Below are 21,179 nucleotides of genomic sequence, written 5' to 3'. Positions count from 1 at the left end.
CTTCTATCAGGGGAAAAAAATCACTCTGACCACCAGTGTTACAATCATACAAATATATTAGTTTGTTTTATTCAATTGTCTTTGACTTGAGGGAAGTTATAGAAATAAATGCATATCATATTGCAAATGCAGGGTGAAGATTCGGAAGGGTGGGCGGCAGGTTGAGGGAGGCCATGAAGGGCTTCAAGAGTAAATAGAGGGCAAAGTTCATTTGTGGCGCATGCAAGCTTGTCCCCCACCCCCGCTGCGTGTCGCTCTCACGTGGGGACACTTCGACACAGTTAGACTGGATATATTTCCATACAAAAATACTGTAGTGTCATTGTAGCTTTGACAGCTGGAAGACTCAAGCGAATTGAAAATTGGAAGACAATGATTTTTCTGCAGAAGGTGTCCGGGAAGTACAAAGAACAATGACACCAACAACAACAAAAAACTTTTGTGGATGACGTGAGACACTTCAAAGGTCGACAGCGAGTTGTGCGGTTAAAATCCTGTGACGGAGCTCAGTCAGGTCCTCTGAGCTTGTTCCTGGTGAGGAAGCGGGAGACGCCTCGGAGGATGAGGTCCAACCTGGCGGGTTTAGACGGAACGGCCAATCGGAAACATGAATTTGGTGCATTTGCTTTCGGGGGAAGAAATTCATCGTGGGTGTGTGGGTGTGCATGGAAAGATCACTCTATGTTCAGTCTGGAAGCTGGCATGCCGTCCGACAATCACAATCTCTACATTTCGCGCTATGATGAATCCAAACAGAATCATCATCCTCATTACAATAATAGTAAAGCTTCGTATGGGGGCTGGAAGTTGAAGAATAAGGACAGCGTCACTCTTTTGTCAGAGTGCCCCCCCCCCCAGACACACACACATAAACACACACTTACTCTTTTTCTTTTTTTTGTGTTTTCTGCTGCATTGCAGATGTGGCTTAGGGACTCCACCGCAAAGTAACGCAAACACACCCGCACTCAAGGGAACACACGAATCAAAGTCTGTACAGTACACGTGAGCTTGCAATATCAATATTAATCCCCCCCCTCCCCAATCCCCTCCCCCCCAAGTCAGACATGGTGGTGGCTGCACCTTGTTAATGGCGTTTATTGCCTTTTTTTTTTTTGGGCCAGTCACTCATTGATTGTTCCTCCACCGACTCTCTCACACACAAATTACGTCCACCTCATACAGTATCCATGGATGCCACATGCAGTTTAAGTGACAGGGCTGTGGAAGCATCTCTCTCAGCCTGGGATGACCCTCACTGCGGTGGTCAGCACCTCAAGGAGGCGAGGGACTCCCCAGGGAGGAGATTACAGTACTGCGCAATTGTAGCCCTTATCGCCGCTTTCATGCTCGAGGCAGATATGCAAACCTTGTGTGCGATATTTGTGATACGGCGGTGCCTTGAGATACAAGTTTCATTCGATTTGTTTTTCGGCATCAAAACCAAGAAATCATGTTTTCGCTACAATGTCCACAACGCGACCTCCCTCAAACGTTCCACCTCATCTCGTGCCTTTTCAAGCCTCAAATCCACGCATACTCCATTTCAAAACTCAACCGCTGCCATCAGCCTATTGCAGCTTCTTGCCTCTAGAGTTAACCCTGAAAACAAACCTAAAGCAAATAAATAAATACATATTGCAACCTAGAAACGTCCCAGCCCTTAGAATGAAGTAGTTATCCAAGATTTTTTCGTTTTCTATTTCACAGTTAAATCTTCCGCACCTCCACCCAAGCAATTCCTGCCCATCGTCTTAATTCTATTCGAGCAGCGGCGGTGTTTAATTAAACATTTGTGTAATTACTTTGTGGAGAATAGTCAAACATTTAATGGACTTTGTGATCCATAGGGAATGATTGGTCAAACATGGCAACCTGAAGATCTATTTAGCGATTTAATTAAGGTCTAAAACGCTTCCGCCGGGTGCGAAAGTGGCGTTTCAACAATTACCGGCTTGGAACAACTGTAACAATGACGGCAACATTAAATGGGTTCATTGAATTGAAAGTTTACGGTCTTTATATTCAGTCCTCCCTTGCTTAAAAGTGAAAAAAGATGCTTACTTGTGTAAAGTGCAACATCATTTTTGGTATTATTGTAATTTCACGACATTAGTGGATCGATGGCCATTATTTAGGGGGGATATTCATTTGGTGTGTGTGTGTCAGTGTGTTTTTTTGGGGAAGGTTGACAGGTAGTGATCAACATCATGAGCAATGATGAGTGAAAAATTGAGTACAAGTTACAAATTCATCAAATCACACCAGTGGTAAATGGAAGAACACACACACACACACACACACACACACACACACACACACACACACACACACACACACACACACACACACGGGGCTTCTTAAAAAGTTGCTGACATGCATGGAAGATGTTGATGGAACCAGTCAAATCAAATCAGCATCCACCTTTGCACCCGTTATGATAAATGCCAGGAAGACTTTTTGCTCAGCTGCTGGACCGACTTCGGGGAAAAACAACCCCACAGTGCTTTTTGGCAAGAAGGCCACACCTCTTAATGGAGTTATTGCTTCCCAAATTATACTCGCACAGAGGTAAGGACGTGAAGGTAGATGCGGAGGATGGTCTCTTCAGTGTCCAACCCTGTTCGGGCGTCCTCCAGGGGTCCATCCTCATCCCAGCCCCGTTTCTCACAGCGCTAGGACGACAAAGTTTTGGTTTTGCTTTGAGGGTCTTTCTTGCCGTTCTGGTGCACAGGCGAGTCACTGGAGGTCTTGGGCGTTTTCCGAGGCGGACTCTGTTCAGCGACGTCATGGAGGGATGGCTCCCTGTACATGGCCACTGTATATCGGGAATAAGAAAAACATTTCAACAATTCATCTGAATTATACTGAAATTGTATTCATTTATTCCCAACAGTGAATTCTATTCTTTTCTTCACTTTTCTCTTGGTTTCTATGCTTCCAATATACTTAAGTGGATGCTTGATCTTTTTGTCGGATGTCAGCCTCCGAGTGTTGTCCTTTCAAGCTAATTTGCCCATTTAGGAATTAGTAGTGCATACCCATCAGGATTATAATAGTGTTGGATTAAGAAAAAACCCCATTAGTTTATATTTAATTTGGATTTTTTTTCAGTTTTAATTTGTACTTACAGTGGGTTTGTAGTTTGTATTTTATTTATTTATTTAGATAAAAAGCCTTGTTTTTGTTTAGTTTTAGTATTAGTTGTAGGTTTTTTTGGGGGGCGGATATGGAATATTTGTGGAGTGCAAATGGGGAAAAAAACGTTTTCCAAGCATTGTGTCATAAAGTAAACTTCAATTCCCAAACAACGGTTCAACCTTGCTTCTTTGGTACGGCCATTATACCAAAATTAATATATTTAAAATAAACCACGATCGTTCATGTACGAAATTTATTAACAAAGATAAAAACGAAGGATGTTTTTGACGTAATTATAGTTACTGCAGTTAGTTTCACAAATGTGAATTTTAGTTTTGGTTATTTAATTTCTTTTTTTAATAATTGAACTTATTTTATTTTGTTTACAAAAATGCTTTTTTTTTTAAATTTTAGTTGTACTTATTTTGTTAGTGTTTGTTCACTCCAATAAGAGAGATGCCCAAACTATACTGTATTAGCAAATGCGACTGTTCAATGACATCAGTATTTTTCGGTCCTCTGTTTGGTTGTTGGATAAATCAAAACTTATTTTAGCCAAGTTCGTTTGCTCACTAAAACACATCTTTCACTATCAGCGCACACTAATCAGCATCTTTGGTGGGTGTGGTGCATTTTATTGAAATGGAAAACAGCTCCCTTTTTTGTATCGTGTTGATGAGCCCTCTAATAAATGGCATGTGAGCGGCGGTATGAAGCGGTAGATTCGTCCCCACTGAAGGGCTCGATACCAAATGCACAATCAATACGGCGAGCTTGCTGCTATTGATCTACCTTCAATGAGTTTGGGTAGAAAATGTGCGGCGCCCTTCGTCTTCTTGACGCGGTTTCCCTTCATGACCTGGCCGTCCCGGTTGATGCCGATGTACCAGGCCCGGCCCGACTGAGTCTGTCTGTACAGGATGGACGAGTAGGTGACGTAGTAGTTCTCAAACACGCACTCTTTGAACTTGCATTCTGGCGTGAAGTGCTCCTGAAAGACACACACGCAAAGGTGAGAGGTGGGAGAATAGCACACTTGGGATATGGGAATGTGGGGAAAACGCAGCCCACATTTCATGAGAACCGGATCGCGATAACAGGATGCCATTATTTATACAGCGCTTTACCTGGCTGTAACAAACAACAATGGGCTGAGCCCCCCCCCCCCCCCCCCCCCCCCGTTGCTCTGGATGGTCCAGCAACCCCGCTTTCGGCCTTCAGTACACAAACAGACATTTACACGCTTGTATCCGGCAATACGTCAACAGCGGGACATCCAGCGCAGCCCCCCCCGCCAACACAACTCTCCCTCCTCCTGCAGCTCCCACGTTTTTCCCTCTCCACGCCACATTCCACCTCTCCCTGTTCACGCCATACCCCCTCCCCCCTTCGCATCCCTCTGTCATGTTGCAACCTTGTCAGGGAACAAACCAATTTGCAGGATTGATTTGGAGCCTTGATGTGACGGGTGAGCAGAAAAGGCCTGAATAAGGACTTTGCTCTCTCTCTCTCTCTTTGCTCTCTCACTCACTCGCATTCCTTCAGATGGACGTCTGATGCTGGAGCTTTTCCTGAAGCCTCGGCGGAATATCCACCTTTGGACAGTCACAAATAAAAAATGTCCATGCCCTCTTGCGAACACCTGGGCATTAGACTCGCAAACAGGCATAGAGATTCATCACGGCCCAGCCCACCGACCCCACCCCAGGGTGCCGTCAGATTTGCTACTTTGTGTGACAACGCACTCATTTAAGTCATTGCATTATTCACGGGGCACGCGCACGGGGAGGACAGATGCGCAGCTGTCTGCCAAGCTTTTACTCTGACGAGCCGTCACGCCAATTCTCATCATTTCAAGGGTCTGTTGGTCACCCCTCGTCACCTTGAGCGTCGCCCGAACGAAATAAAGACACCCTGAACTTGCTTCAATTTCTTGACTGTTCAGTAGAGGGTGCTCTAAACACGCAGCCATTTTCGATCCGCTTCAGCTCGTTTCTGTGCAACTGGCTGCAGCAAAGCATGCAGATGTTTGCTGAGGCGCCCCACTCAACTTGCGCCAGTTAGAGAACGCGCACGTCGTTACACAACTCCGCTCGTGAGGCAGCCGTGCGACCTGGGGTCGCTCACTCGCAACGGCGCGAGTGGGGATGGCGAGAAAAAGAAGGCAGACAAAATAATTTCGCGTGAGGACTCCCGCGCGCTCTGCTGCGAAATGGATTCGATGTAAGACCTCTGCGAAAAGTCAATAAGCATTAGGCGAGAAAAAAAAACCCAGGAAAATGTGAGGAACTTCAATTGGAAGTCGCAGATGTTTCTTGCCCAGGTGCAAGAGGACGAATGGATTTCCCGGCGTCAATCAGGCGCATGCGTACTATGTGCACGCTGGGGTGTGTCATCATGAAAACAACTGGACAGGTGCACGGTGGCCAAGACGCACAGGGGGGTGGTGTCCTCTGATTCTCACCTTGACTACCAGAACCTCGTCGAGCATTTGGGGATTTTCCAAAAGGGTACAAGAAATATTGGGCCGCTTTCTGCCCCTCGCCACCTTTGCTTAATCCGTCACGTCGCCTCTCGTCTCCTTCCTGTCGGTTCCATGTGTCCGCCACTTGAGAGGACACATGTTAGTGGTGAGACAGTGTGCCTAGCGGGTGGTCTGTGTGGTCTGGGGTCCAGGGTGTGTTTGTGGAGTGACTTTACTTATTGGCTTAATACAAAATTCAACTTGTTTTCTGCTCTTATGTTTTTTTTGCTTGACTCCTTCCTGCATGAGCTTATCAACATTTTTACTCGAGCGCCATAGTCTTGATGAAGGTGTTGGACGTGGAGGACGGCACAGGACCCCGACTGGGGTACCTGCCAGCCGGCTCTCAGCGATATCATATCTGTATATCTAATATAAAGTTTATGAATAGTTTAGCATCGATCTGTGCTTCGATACCCTCCTCCTCAATGTTAGGTCCCAAGGGTCAAAGCTGTGTTCATCGTTGTCAGAGTTTGGAGTTGAACAACTTTTTCTCCCTATGGGGAGGATAGTGGAGGCCCCGATACCAGTCCGGCCCAATTACGTCTGCCTTCCTTTCTGTGTTGATACCTGACTGCACATGTAGCTTTGCTGAGGGCATGTGGTGGGAAGCCAAATTGACCAGGCGAGAATGTGTGTGTGTGTGTGTGTGTGTGTGTGTGTGTAGGACATAGGAGGGTGGGCGGTCATGCTGTGTTAAACTGTATAATAAAGACACACACACATACCAGTACACACGCGTGCACACTCGCAGCAGAGCAGCCACACGTCATTTCCCTCTTGTCTCTTCCCAGGAGGATTTTCCACACCCCACCCCACGTTTAAGAAAATGGGCCACAATGTCCTCAGCTGAGCGCTATTTATTTTTCATTTTTCCTAACAAAGGTTATTTCGTCCCGTTGGAGCAAGAACCCTTTGTGTTTTGAATGATCCGCTTTTAATATTGTCTTCAAGATGGGGGTTGAACGATTTTGAAAAATAACCAAATTATTTTTTCCCCCCTTAATATTGTGACTGTGATTCATCATGCGACTATTTTTTCAAGATCCCATCTTCCCCTTATTATTATTCTTATTTTTTTGTTAACACAAGTGATAAATTAACCCTTTTATGCACCCTGTAACCTGATAACATGAGAACTTGTCCACTGTAGTAACCGCTGTCCCTGAAAGGGTTCATCTGTATTACAATCAACAATTTCAGATGTATGATAAATTGGTTTGGTTTCATGGGTTTGGGTTACGCATCAATAAATTAGAAAGAGTCCTGGAAGTAATTTCGCAGAAGGCCATACATATGCTCGTAAATAGTGTCCGGTTGTCTGTCTATAAGTGGTGCTGTACTTTATGTATTCAAATACCTGTCGCTTAATATCGTCATCTAAATGCTGTTCGTGAGCTCATTTTTAGATTTGTCCATTAAGATAAGATTTTTAAAAAAAACTTTATTTGTCCCGCACTGGGGAAATTTACATTATGTGTTTGCATTAAGCTAGCAGACTTTTGTAAGGCAAGGTGTTATACACAATGTTTAATCCTCTGTTTTATGTTTAGTTTGGCAGTAAACTTCAACCCAACAATTGTTTTACATGTGCATGTTTTTTTTAAATATATACAGTATTTTTAAATTGCCTTGTTTATATTGGTTGCAATCATTTTTTTTTCTTCTTCCTCACTAAAAAGTGTCTCTCCACTTTCTTGCGGTAGTTAGGATATTGAGTGTGCCAGTTGATCAGCAGGACACAGCAAGTTTTAGCAGCGTAACCTTTCCCTTAATGAGGTTGCACTGCTCGGATGGTCACCCTTTTGCAGCCCGGACCGATCACTCCTCTTCCCGCATTGCAGAGCCAGCGCTCACTGAGGCTCTTTTGGATTCATTCTGGGGCGAGGGACACCACGCTACTTGCACATTTCCAGCTCTAAGGTGAAAAAAAACCTGAAAAGAAATCCTCCCTCCTCAATTTCCTTCTTGCAGCTTTGCCCTCTATCTTTCATTTGGAGGGTTACATTTGCAGAGAATAAGAGCAGAGCAGGTTATTTAAGGTTGGGACGGGAAACAACCACCCCCCCCTCCCCTCCTCACCCCCTACACATCTGGCTGCCCGCCTTTCCCTGTCATCTCGCAGGGATTTTCTCAAACCTTTTCCGCAGGGGTGCTTTCCCTGCGTTGAAGAGAAGTGGGTCACTAATGCGGGGTTTCTCAACTGTGCAAAAATGAATATTGTTAAAAAAAAATTAAAAAATCAAAATCACAATTGTACAGAATGCGGCCTCAAAATTTGACTTATCAATGGCACTTTTTGGTTCTTATTTGGGGTGAGAGGGGGTGGGGGGATTCGCTGCCCCTGGTGAGGCTGCTTAAAGCTCTGAGCTGGACAGAGGCGGGTGGAGTATGCTCAAAGGCTAATTTCAAGAGCGCTCAATTGGATTGGATAAACGTTATTGTCAAATGTACTGTGAATGAGAGAAAAGCTCCATTTATTTACTCGTGACCACTCAATGAGGAGCAATGGAGTGAGATCCAATGTGAGATCTGGTTTGCTCACTGCGCTGATCCATTAGAGGTCCGTACCGAAGTGTAGAGGTAGCCCTCGCTGTTCATGGCCACGTAGAGCCCCGTCTTGGTGCTCTGGATCGCCACGATGCGGAGGCCCACAGGAATCAAGTTGAACTGCACTGTTGGGAGAAAAAAAAACGCAAAAATGAATAAATGGTGATCATTGTGAGAAAGCGGCTGAGAGGACGGGATCAGGAGGAATGGAAGGACTTTCAGGTCATCCGGCCGGACACGCGGCTGAAAGACATTCGGGTGCAGCGGATGACGTAAAATCCGCATTTTTGCTCATTCAAAGGCAACCTTGGAATTACGCGCGCAGGCGCAAACGTCAGCCATGCCTTTTGTCATCAACCTCGATTACGTGTGTGCATTTTCAAGTTGATGGATGAATGAAGGACCCCCCCCCCCCCGCCCCCCGAAATGAAAAATGTAATACTAGCAAGTTTCCAATCAATTTCAAGTCCATAGTCGTATCGGCGTCACGGATGGAGACGGAAAGTCAATCATGGCTGCGATGGGGAGAAGAAAAGTTTGGGAGTCGACACAAGTGACTGGGGGAAGGTGCGTTGCGGGAAACGCATCCGAATTTTTCCATTCACGGAAAGAGAGCGCCTCATTGTGGTCACGTCGGCTCTGTTTGGAACATGGAGCCCCTCGCCCACCGCGTGTGTTCCTCCTTGCCTTTCCGGAGGGGCTCTGCTTCTGTTTGCCTCATCGATCTCTGCATCTCAAAGAGGCGCTCTCGCAAATGAGCCAAGTGTCACAATGGGAGGACAAACAGAGGGGAGAGCGCGTGGATGGGGAAAAAAAAAATCCAATGTTGGGATCCAAGCTTTCTTTGTACTGTAGCCTCCTGCCCGCCTTTCAAGTGCTGCTTTGACTTTCGCTGGGCCCTCAGCCGTCTTTTGCATAATTTCTGCCTGCAAACTGACAAATAGTTGACTTTCCTTCACAGCCCGCGATAAATAAGGCCTTGCTATCACATCCATCATCATCATCATCACTATTCCTGGATAACGCGCTCTTCATCCGTTTTATTCAAATCGACTCTGAAAAAAGAAAAACAACATCAAAAAAAGTTATTGTTTACTTTTTTTGGTCATTCCCCGGGGAGAGGAAATGAGAGGGACGGGAGGAAGGTGTTGCCAAATCAATCCCGCCAGTCAATTTGAGGCCTGGAGATCATAGAGACAATAAATAAGCAAGGAGAACGTGGAGCTAGATTGGATGCGGGGGGAGGAGGAGGGGGGTTGAGGAAGGGGGGGGTTGGTGGTGACAGCGGGACACAAAGTTAAGCGATGCAAACGGCGGGATTGTGCGACCTTGCCGCCGCATTGTGCTGCACCTGGAATGCAGTGGCAATACAAGGGACAGTGCTACCTCGAGAGAAATACGCGCTGTGTAATTGACTGACCAAAGTCTGTTAGCTTAATGCTAACACGTCATAGCAAACGCCGTCGGCAAGATTGGCATTATGATTGCGCTGCTTACATGATCAACCATTCAGCAAGTTTCTCTTTAACACCAACCGGAGCGACACGTGTCGATTGACGATATAACAATGCTCAAAGGTACATATTCTTTATCCTCTGAGGAACACAACGAATTATGCTGAAGCTCTTCAGCTCAGTTCAGTTTATTAATTTATTCAGACATTTTAACGACCAGCCACGTACTGACTAAACATTTCCCCAAACCCCAAAACAAAAGATGAACTACATTTTCTCCCCAAAACACATTTATTAATTGTCCTGCTGTTTTGCTCTTCAAAGTTGAATGTTCTCTGCTTTAATGCGGTTCCAGCCAGGCCAGATGTCTGTAAAATGTGTAATCAATCACAGAAGCACTTATTTGCGGTATTCGACGCACTAGCGGTCTCATTCCTAGGTTAGTTTAGTATCTAGCATGGCTCCGCGTCCGCGTCATGGCTCCGCGTCAGTATGATGCTAGTGAGAGATGGAACTGATTCACCGCACCGGAGGAAATGCTTACCGACTTGGGAGCGACTCCGCAACAAGTTTAGTTGCACTCGTAGCTAGCCGTAGCTGTTGCTAGCTAGCTACTTCTCGGGCTCCTGACCACCCGTGCTGGTGGCGTGAGTTTTTGAGGAGCATCTTGGTGGGTCTTTTACTTCTGATACTTAAATTTGACGGTTGTCTCTGCGTTTAAATCTCAGTTTTGCTAGATGATATGTGTTGATTAGGCGCAAAATATTAATTTGCAAGTATTATGTGTCAGGTATGGACCTGTACAGTGCTGTTTTTCCTTATTTAAAGCAGAAGACAACAATTTCTGCTGGTGTTTTTGGGGGAGCTGGAACGAATTAATGGCTTTTCCATTATTTCAATTGGGAAATATGATTTGAGATTCCGTTTTTGAGTTGAACTACTGTACTGTGTTCCATGACATGAGACACACCATCTCCCCCGTCTCATTTCTCGTCTTTTGCTCTTCCTCAAACGCTCACTCTCACCGTCTTCGTCTTGTTCCTCGCAGTTCTCCGAGCCTTTGATTTCTCTTCTCTCGCTGAATGATATCAAGCACGGGGGAAAGTCAGACAAAGAGACGCAGATGGAAAGGTTTTGGGGGGAAGGAAGGAGGGAAAGCGAGCGCGACATGCTCCAGAGCAAAGACGCAGATAAATAACATTTCCTTCCAACAGCGGGAGATGCAAATTAAAGAGGATAAAAGTCAGAGGATGACGCCGCTCCTTGTGGCTTTCTGATCTACACGCTGAGAGTCAATACGGCTTTCATCACCCCAATCTCACTTTCCTCTCTTCTTTCTTCTTTTTTCCTCCTTTTGTCTTGAGGGATCTTCAGCTCGCCTCTTTCCTTCTGCAACAGACTTGTTTCGGGTCAAATGAAGTGGAACGCTTAATTGGTCGTGAAAAAAACATTTGGAATGAGATTATAGTCTTATGGTCACGTTACAATCAGTTAGACGTGGTGTCTGGTGGAAAGCCCGACCTTGTCTTCCTCAGCCACCGTGCGTAAATACGATCATTTCAACCGAAAACCCAATCTGGTGCCGTTAGGACTGCACCCACGTATACATCGGGGAAACCCAGCAACCAGTGAGTGAGCGCATGTCACAACACAGGCGGACCAACTCCTGAGCTCAAGACTCAGCTGTGTTCCTGCATCTCAAATGAAAAAATGGACGTATTCTGGACCAAGAATGGGTTTCAAAGCAGCCATATACCGCAAAATGTTGCTTTTCTCACTTGGGTAATCTGACGACAGTCACTTTGCAAAGTGTGACTGTCTGAGGTCCCCACATTTCATGATTATGTTTATAAAACAATGTACATTATTATGTCCAAATAAGGCCAAAACAAACTGACTTAAAAAATCCCCAAAACATTTATGTAAAGTTTAGAAAGACTACGCCATCAGTGGCACGGTGGTCGAGTGGTTAGCGTGTCGTCCTCACAGCGCAGAGGTGCAGGGTTCGATTCTGGCTCTGGCCTTCCTATGTGGAGTTTGTAGGTTCTCCCCGTGCCTGCGTGGGTTTTCTCCAGGTACTCCGGCTTCCTCCCACATTCCAAAAACACGCATGGTAGCTTAATAGAACACTCTAAATTGTCCCTAGGTGTGAGTGTGAGCGCGGATGGTTGTTCATCTCTATGTGCCCTGCGATTGGCTGGCAACCAGTTCAGAGTGTACCCCGTCTACTGTCCGAAGACAGCTGGGTTAGTCTCCAGTGCACCCGCGACCCTCGTGAGGATAAAGTGGTTCAGACTATGGATGGATTGGTATATCTAACCATTTTTGGATCCGCTTTCTTATAAAATGCATGTATTCTACTCTATCACTATTAACATCGAAATAATTTGAGGAGATTTCAAGAATGCTGCTTGTTCTTGCGTGCGCTTAAAGCCCCCTGACCCAATCTTTGTTGTCTGTTTTCGGATTCCTCTCTGGAAGGGTGATACTGTCGCCCTGGGGCCGTTTTTGTCTAAGTCTCGCCTGCACTGGCCAGGCAGTCCATGAGCGTGGGTGACAAATAGGGCCCGACAGGTGGCCCTGTGTTTTTGGCCCGGGAAGACGGGATTGGCTGTGTCACGGTCAGACGGCGGCACGACACAAAGCGACACCATTTCAAGTCTCATATTTGCAGAGTGTTGATCGAGTCACTCTTGCAGCATCAGTGTCTTCATAATTCTTTCCGTGGGCTGCAGTCCAACCCTCAACGCCCGTTTTTAAGGCCGTTGAAGACTCCTTGATCAGACATCAGAAGACACGACAAAGGCCAATTTCATGGTCTCTTTTCTTACAAGGGGTTGCTCAAGCCTACCGCTTGGCCCATTCCAAACCTTAAAGCAAACAAAATCTCCGCTCAGCAAATGCCAGCCCGCCAATGTTCACGTCACGGAAAAAGGACAAGCAGCGGCTCCGCGGCCAAAAGAGGCCATTGTCCGCTCCCGCTTGCCCGTAAATCTCGCCGTTGTGCTCACTTCATGTTTCCATCCGAATCGGCGTTGTGACAGGAAAATGCCACATGAGCGACATCCCATAATACAATCGCGGGATGCTCCTTTCTCACGCGTGCTCACTTACAGAAGGAGCTGCCTTCGTCCTTTGTGCCTTCCATGGTGCCGTCCGGCAGCATTTGAAGATAGAACCCGTGGCGGCAGTACAGCCGCGTGACGATGCCCTTCAGCTGCGGCTCTGCGAAGCAAGCACACGAGGAAAGGGTTACACAGACGGACGTGCATGGGGAAGGAAAGCCAGAGTCCTGATATTTGCACTGGGAACTGGTCAAATAGTAAAGTCGCTGCGATGCGTGCGGCTGTGACCTTCTGCGGGATTACCGAGACAGCACGTCGTTGTTTGCTCTATGCGGGAGGCGGTGCGATCGTCACCGAGCCAATCGATTGCCGTATCATATCGGCATCCTAAAATATCCACAGTGACCGTCTCCCTTTTATTATCGCCGTTTTCTCTCTTTATGACCAATCCCACCATCTTTTTGCGGTTCAGTATAAATTAATACAGCACACTCTGGTTGGATCCCCAATGTCTTAGTTTTAGTTAGTTTTACGCCGCAGCGTGTCAAGAAGAAGCGTTGGGCTCAGTGTGCGCGGAAGAGTCCCTAATGGTGAATTTTTTTTTTTAGGGGCGGGGGGGGGGGGGGGTTCACTTTAGCTTGGCAGTCCCGCTCATATCGGGTTTCTGTTTCGCAGTGGGCCAATTTGCGGCCGAATTATGATCTTGTGCCTGTCGTACGCAGTCCGAGGACGCTGCAAACTAAAGAGCCGAAGACGGCGACTTAGAAGAAGCATTGCGCAAGTGTTCCCGCGATCAACTTTTAATGAGGAACATCAACTATGAATGAGAACAGAGATATACAGGAGCAGCTGGCAGTTTGCCCCGAGACGGCAGCAGGCTTGTGTGTGCGTGTCGGCGTGTGCGCGTGAGCCTTTCATCGAAACGCACCTCCGTGTAAGAACGAATTCTCTCACCGTCTTGTTCAGCACATCTCTGTAAATCATTTACGGCGACAAAATGTAATCATTTCAACTCGCCCGTTTCACATTGCTTGAAATGTCAATCCGTAATCAGGGAAAGAAATCGTCAACAAACAGAACGCCGTGGCCTCCGATTGGACGCCAGGGCTTCAGCGAGGAAGATCGACGTTCCGTAAAGCGCCGCAGATAAAAGCTCACTCGTTCGTGGTCGGCTGGCCGGACGCAGAAGGTCAAACTGGAGTGTGTTAATCTGGAATATCCTGAGTGTTAATCCCAAATTAAGCCTCAAATCACATCGTCGGCCATGTGCCGCTTTGCACATCTGCTTTGGTGTAACCCCAAAGCGGTTGGAGCAGGCCGTTGTTGACCTTCAGAATATACAGTTAAACTGTACTTCTACCACGGCATCTCGAAGGCCATTACATTTTTTTGTTTCAAATTTTGTATTCATGCACAAGTTCTTTGGACAGAACATGATATTTCAAAGCAACCATTTTTGTCTGCTTGGCCTGAAATCCATCTCAAGGGATATTCATTGAATCACCTCGCAGTCGCGGTGAGTGTGTCAAACTCATCATGGAAGTATTTCTGTCATCGTTTTCAACGACAAAAGAAAGACGTAAACTGCCATGTTGACACTTATGATTGTGTAGATCTCCAAACCCAGTGCTAATAATCGCAAATAACATTGCAGGCATTACAAATATTTAACATACTTTTGACCTTAAAAATTCTTCGTCGTGGCTGATGTCAGCTGTCACCTCATTTACGTTTAGTTTTTATTTTTAGCGTGTGCTGACAACACAGCTGTCGCCTTCTTTTGGCGATAATTGTAACATGAAATTTCTTTTCAGTACTGGCTGCTAGCCGCCCTCACACGGTTCTCGACAGACTTCTGTGTAAACTGTACTGTACAGCTGACGTTAGCAATTAGCATTAGCTTCTCTATCGTCTCATGTCACTTGGTGTCGAATGCTTCGCCACTACTTTAGTGATCGCGCCACTTGTGACAAGTGTATCTTATTTGCCCCGAATCACAGAGGAGTGGATCCACGCGGCGCTGCTCCCGAAGACATTGTACAGAGCAGGTTAGCTTAGCGCCTCGCATTCGCGAGGGCTTCTGGGATGATGGGTGACAACGTAATGTGGACGTGGCGCCGTTTTAATCAACTCGGAGCTGATTGGAAATGCTGATGATACCAAACAAAAAAAAAGGAGTCAACTTTTAGGCCGCCCCGTCTTTCACTGTGCATGAATTGAGCAGTGTGTCTTTCGCTTGACTGACTTGTTCCCAAAATTCTTTCGAAATAAAGCAGCAGTAATTGCTTTCCACGACAATGCGCTGACTGTCGCAAGCGCAGAGCTGATGTCTCCCTGCGGCAGAGGTTGACCCTTCCCATTGCGTGATCTGCGTATCGCGACGCAACCTCCTCGGTTGTGTTGTCGCCGACCGACAGCTGGAGACAGAACACCGTCAACTTTGGCTTTACACCAGCCAGAATGCGGAACGCTACATATGCATTTGATGTTCCGTATTGTTTAAAAGTCAAACTGGGCCATCCACCGTTTTTCGCCGCCGCCGCCGCAAAGGTCAACATCATTGACCATAGAAGCTTTTTGGAGAAAGTCCTGCTTGACTACAGCCACGTGCTACTTCCGACAAAACCGCTTCCTGCCTCTTTTCCACAGTTAATAAGCTTGTTACTCCCTACTGACTCCAATATTCTCTCTCTCTCACTCTCCCGCTCGCTCGCTCGCTCGCTCGCCCGCTCACTCTCTCGCCATAAGCACGAGACGCCCCGGGCTATTAATCTGTGGATATACGGTATGGATTTTACAACCGGTAATATTTCAGCCCTCAGCATTTATGGCATCAAATGGTAAACACATGATGGAACATGTGGAGTCATGGTGACAGAACATCGAAGGCAAGGGCGAGGCGAGATCATTTTGACCGCAAGAAGAGCGAGCGAGTGTGATGGAGGACCTTTAAAATAAACTACTTCTCTTTCTTGTTGACCACTAGATCAGCCACCGCCTCGCTTTTTCTGAACCGTTTTTTTTTTGGGGGGGGGGGGCAATCAATAGGGTCCATGAGAATTAGCGAGAAAGTACAAAGCCACACACGAGGTCACCCGAGACACACGCAAGACAAACTCCGCTTCAAGCCGACTCGAAAAAAAAACAAAAACGTTTATCGGGTGAAGTTGACGTGAAAAAAAATGTCTAAAAGAAATAAATAACGAGGCAAGCTGCTTGCGTACTGCCCGGAGGCTTTGACGATGTTGTTATTTATCTACTTTGTAATAGGATTACGATGGTCACATTGAACCGGGAGCCGTTCTTTTGGATTTCCATTTCATCTTCATCTGTCAGAGCGTTGGCAAGGACACTTTGAAAAACATGTCTTTGCCTGATGGAAAGGTTGTGCGTTCCAAACGTGACGCGATTTGAGCTGCATACACAGGGGCTCAATGATTTTGACTTATGCGTGGGATTGTTTCACCTGTGCCATGACGGGATCTGAAACTTGAAGGTTGAGACTTGTGACTGACTCCCACTTCTGCTGATCACTCGCTGAGAGCTTACGAATAGCCGGCGGTCAAGAACTGCTCACTGAATGGGCGGTTCAAGCAAATGTCTAAAGGTGAATGGACTCGAGCAATTAAAAAAAAAACTCCCGCAAAGGCAAACATACAGACGACGAGGTCAAACTGTACCCTGAGAGTGAATGATATAAAGCTTAAAACAAAACAAAAAAAAAAGGGCCCTAATGATCGAGTCTGGGGGACAAAAGAAGCCGCTGGAGACGAAAGCGCCAGAGAGTGTGTGTGGGGAGGAAGATAAGCAGGAAGATAAAGGGCCAGATAGAAAACAGGATGAAAGAGAGAGAGAGAGAGAGAGAAGACAAAGGCGTACATCAAGTGAGGAGCCGGCAGTGGGGGTGTGACGGGGGTGGGGTGAGATACAAAGTCCGGTGTGTGTAAATAGCCTCAAAAGCAAGTGCAATGCCACAGGAACTTGCTTCTGGAACTGGGATCCGAATTTGAGGCACATTTCTCATCAGTTTCCAGAAGCAAAAGTTGTGAGGGGCACCAAAATGCGTACTTAGCACCGAGCAGGGTCGGGGGTGCAGGGGGTGGGGGAGCACAGCTTGGCATTCTTGCTTCCTTGTCCAATGAATCGACGCTACTCTCTGATGCCACATCAGGATCTGCCCTTCCAGCTAGCGCCAGGCTATAGAGGTTTCCCATCAATCAAGTTGAAGAGCGTTTGTCTTCAGAGGCAGCAGATATGGCCAAATAGAGTCGAAATGGATTTGGGCAGTTGCATGCGATTAGATAAGTAGCGAACGGCGAGCGAAGGTGAGGAGATGGTATCTGCATAAGGTGGCACGGGGGACATGAAGCCGAGGACGAGGATGCGAAGGGCGATGAAGGTCGAGGAGGTGCGAGAGGGAGGCGATGATGATAGCGGTGCGGGGAGATCGATCACCTCGCCGTTGTAATGAAAAGGAAGTCAATGAAGAGGAACCACAATTCCCACCCACGCGCAGTTAACTCTCCCCTCTCCTCTCTGTATCGCTTTTTTTGCCCCGCCTCCTTTGGTAGCCTCCATCTTTCAGCTGTTTAATGCAGTGTTGTACGTCTCCGCTTCATGCTAAGTGCACACCTCTACCAAGATGAATGGCAATATTCCTCCAGGAGCCATTAAGGGGCAAATACAAACCAATTTCCTGTCCATAGATGCTCTCCAGATGACACTTGAAGTGTAAGACTCCATCAGTCACTGGCACAAGTGACGGCGACAAAGTGGCACAATAGCCCTGCTGAAAGAACCTGCATATGTCATTCTAGACCGAGAGGGTGCCGCATCATGTCTATAACTTCTGTTTTCTTTTCCTTGAAGTTCAAGAGGTTTAGTGCCATTCAGGCTTTGATTTCCTCCAGACAAGACAAAAGTAGCCCAATGGTGAAAGTGTCCTTTTTGCATAGCAGTGAAAGTAAATATCATGCTTTCTTAAGATGGAACCCAGAGGCAGCAAATACAATACGAACAGCAGGGGTCCCAAAATCGAACCCTGTGGAACACCATAAGACTCACTCAGAGAAACAAGGCTACCATAAAAAGTCTTGCCTGCCAGACAAAGACTTAAAATAGGTTAGATATATTTGAATCAGCCTATTTTGTCACAAATGGTTTTCAGAAGGAACTGGTCAGCAACAAAGGTCATTGTGTGCAGATTTCTTGCAATGCTTTCTCAGCTCGTTTCATTTCTTGCATCACTCATGGAGCTTCGAGAAAGCATTTGGGAAGACGACGCAACCACAGTCATTCTGCTTTTGTGAAGTATTGATTTATTTATTTTTTAATCTGGTCAAACTGTCGGTACAGTTCTTTCGTGAATTAACTTTGTGATTGCATCTGATTTTTGATGACATGAAAGATGCGAGATACCATTCCATTTTTCCGCTCGAGAGCAACGATACGAAGAGCTCTTTGACGGAGAGAATGAGACGTGCGGCCGTACCTAATGTTTTGGCCGCCGAGTGTACACGTCGCTCACCTCCCGCCTCTCTTCTCCTTCCTACCCTGCATGGCACAATGCTGAGCCAGCACTTTTTCCTCCTTCATGTGTCTCTTTCTCTCTCTCTCTTTCTCTCACTCTCCCTTTCTCATTCTTCTCCATGCTTGCTTTGTCATAGCCTCTCTCAGAAGCCACAGCAGTGGAACATGGGGCACAATGCTAATCAGGCTACACACACACACACGCACGCACGCACACACACACACACACACACATAGGAGACTGAAAATGCAGTCTTAACGAGTGTCAGGAGTCTTTGCAAAAAAGAAGCGACACTTTCTCTCCTCTCTCCCAAATGAGGCAATTAAGACATGCCTAACGAGAACTTTTTTTGTCATTTTTGTTGTTGTTGTTAATTTTGCCGCAGGTCATATCACTTTCATTTGCAAAGTGAACATCGGCCCCGACCGGCCGTTTCTGATGAGTGATGTGCCGCAGTCCATCAGTCAAACCTACGGAAATGCCAGCCATGTCGCGCATGGAAGCGTCTTATCGCCCCACTGTGGTTTATTACGCACATATTAGATTGCACAATGAGGATTTTGGCTCATTTGTCTTAATTTGTCTTTTTTTGCCCGTCCCTTGTTTTCTTTTCATTAATTTTGGACGTCTTTCTGGCTTCACTCGTGACCTGCAGATTCTGGCATCCTTGATTTGCATAACTGGGAAACATATACAGCGGGGGGGGGGGGGGGGGGTGCAAATGTAGTTTTATATTGTGGGGAAAAAAAGAAAGTTTTATAACACCGCATTTAATTTACCCGCTAATTCGCTGTTCATAGTTCGATATTCTCCATCGTTTAGTAAAAGTGCACTAAAGTGGCTTCACTGCTCTATATTTCCTGTTAGCTTAGCAATTAGCATGGTTTCTTTTTATTTGTTTATGTATTTATTTATTACTACTCCTCATCTTCTTTTAGTGATAACAAATACTTGTGAGAAGTGTATCTCATTTGCCACTGTGGAGGCGATGATAAGTGACTTCGAGGAGCCGTGGCAGGACAGTGTTAAGCAGGGCAAGCTAGCTAGCTAGCCGCAGCTTGTGCCGAGCAATTAAGTTAGCTTCATCCTATATTTATGTCGCACTTTTTGCAAAAGCTGCAGCTGTAACAAAACGCTTTCTGGAACATTTAACATAAAATAACAAGAATACAACAGAACACAAGATAAAACTTGGACAATAATACAATCGTAGCGCCTAGCATTCAACGTTGATGCATTGGGGTTTTTTTGTTTTTGTTTTTGTTTTTTAAGTAGACGTGCTTGAAGTTATTTTCACAGTGAGACAGATGCAATAAGGTCAATAATAAGCGTTATTGTGATTTAGTGGTAGAGGGCAAATCTATAAATTCACTAGATTTTAAAATTTTTATTTATTTATTTTTTGTAGTGATTGAACTCATCCTCGATGAATGCTAGCCGGCTCACAATCCGAAACGTGTTGCATCCAGACTGTATCAATCATCCGCTTAATGCTACCTTGCTCCAAGTAGGAGCACAGCTGGGAAACAACTTCTCACCCCAGCCCCACCCCCACTGAAAAATCTCACTGCAGAATCTTCTAGCATGTTTCTTTTTTTTGTCTCCCCAATCTGTGTGTGCTTGCCTGTGTAATCATATCCTTTGCACCATAGGCTCCCAGTGCAATCTCATGCATCGCTACTCTTTAATTAAACTGATTTGCAGAGAATTTCTCCTCCAGTCTGGCCCGGCTTCATTCAAATCCATGCAACGCTGCACAGGTGTCAAACTTGATGCCCATGGGACAGATATTTTTTTCGATTTTGAAGCTAGATAACACTTTGTCACCAGCACAGAGTGGGCAGCGTACCTTCCTATTTTATTTAGCTGACACCAGTTGAAAATAGTGACTGGATCTCCATCTTGAAAATGTGAATCTCTCGATTCGAGTTCTGTGTAACTTTCTAACACATTACTGGTATCGTTCGTGCAATATCCCACTCTGCACCTCAAGTGCGCACTTGTCACAACTCTCGTCCCTTGCGCGCACAGTCGGGCTCGATGTTTCCCCCCCTCGGCGGTGTGCCAGCAAACGCTCCTACCGACTCTCCCCGAGTGTTTCCCGCTGCCGCTCGCCGCACGCAAACCTCGCTCCGCCGCATTCAGATGTCAGCGGCGAGGCGCGCACTCCCGACCCCCATTCTGTCCTTGCCGTGCGCTTGCACGGTGTTCCCCGGCCTTCCCTCAATGACATGAATCTTACATGTTATGCTCCCGCAGGAAACCACCGCATGGCCCCGAGGGCGTGGGTGTGCACGCGTGTGCGTGTCTGCGCGAGTGTGTGTTGGAGGGGGAGTGGAGAGAGGTCGTTAATATTTGATGCCGCCGTGTCTCAAGCCTGAGCGTTGCAGTCACACCGAGATGGAGCAGTAACATCTCTTCCTTCTTATATAATTTTGGACAGAAGTGTAAAGTGAAGCACAAAGACTGAGACTTCTGTCCAAAGTACTGTTGTCATTTTTTTTCAAGCTCCGTAGATGACGACACGACATTGTCAGAATTAGTTTTACAACAGAGGTGTGTCCTGTGATTTTTCTTTCCCATTTCAGTCTGATCACGATGCAAGTTCATCATAAATAAATAAATATTCATTCATTCATTTTCCGAACCGCTTTATCCTCACTAGGGTAGCGGGGGTCCTGGAGCCTCATCCTAGCTGTCTTCGGACAGTAGGCGGGGGACACCCTGAACCGGTTGCCAGCCAATCGCAGAATAAATAAATAAATAAATAAATAAAGCACACTTATCAACAATAATGACAATAAATCACAATATGAACAATAAAAATAATTGTGACTTTTACATTTCAGAGTTGGTATTGGTTTACTGAAGTCAAGCATTTGAATCAGCAATTGTACTTTTTTTTTACTTCTACT

At 46.1% G+C, this 21,179-nt stretch overlaps 1 protein-coding gene across 1 annotated transcript in view; it reads right to left on the bottom strand.

Moving 5' to 3' along the window:
* Positions 1-1,068: 1,068 nt before the first annotated feature.
* Positions 1,069-21,179, bottom strand: part of fgf11a (fibroblast growth factor 11a) — a 33,164-nt gene continuing 13,053 nt past the window's right edge. Inside the window, exons 2-5 of the mRNA XM_086105074.1 lie at positions 12,784-12,894; positions 8,237-8,340; positions 3,934-4,132; positions 1,069-2,818 (exon numbers count right to left, since the gene is read on the bottom strand). Coding sequence (XP_085961200.1) covers positions 2,676-2,818; positions 3,934-4,132; positions 8,237-8,340; positions 12,784-12,894 — 557 coding nt within the window. The 3' untranslated portion in view covers positions 1,069-2,675. The remainder of the gene's footprint in view (positions 2,819-3,933; positions 4,133-8,236; positions 8,341-12,783; positions 12,895-21,179) is intronic.

This window comes from Hippocampus guttulatus, chromosome 2, assembly GCF_054856545.1.
Source record: "Hippocampus guttulatus isolate MCC_2025c chromosome 2, RoL_Hgut_1.0, whole genome shotgun sequence".
NCBI lineage: Eukaryota > Metazoa > Chordata > Actinopteri > Syngnathiformes > Syngnathidae > Hippocampus > Hippocampus guttulatus.
Note: the sequence above shows the minus strand (reverse complement) of the source record. Positions and strands in the feature narration are given on the sequence as shown.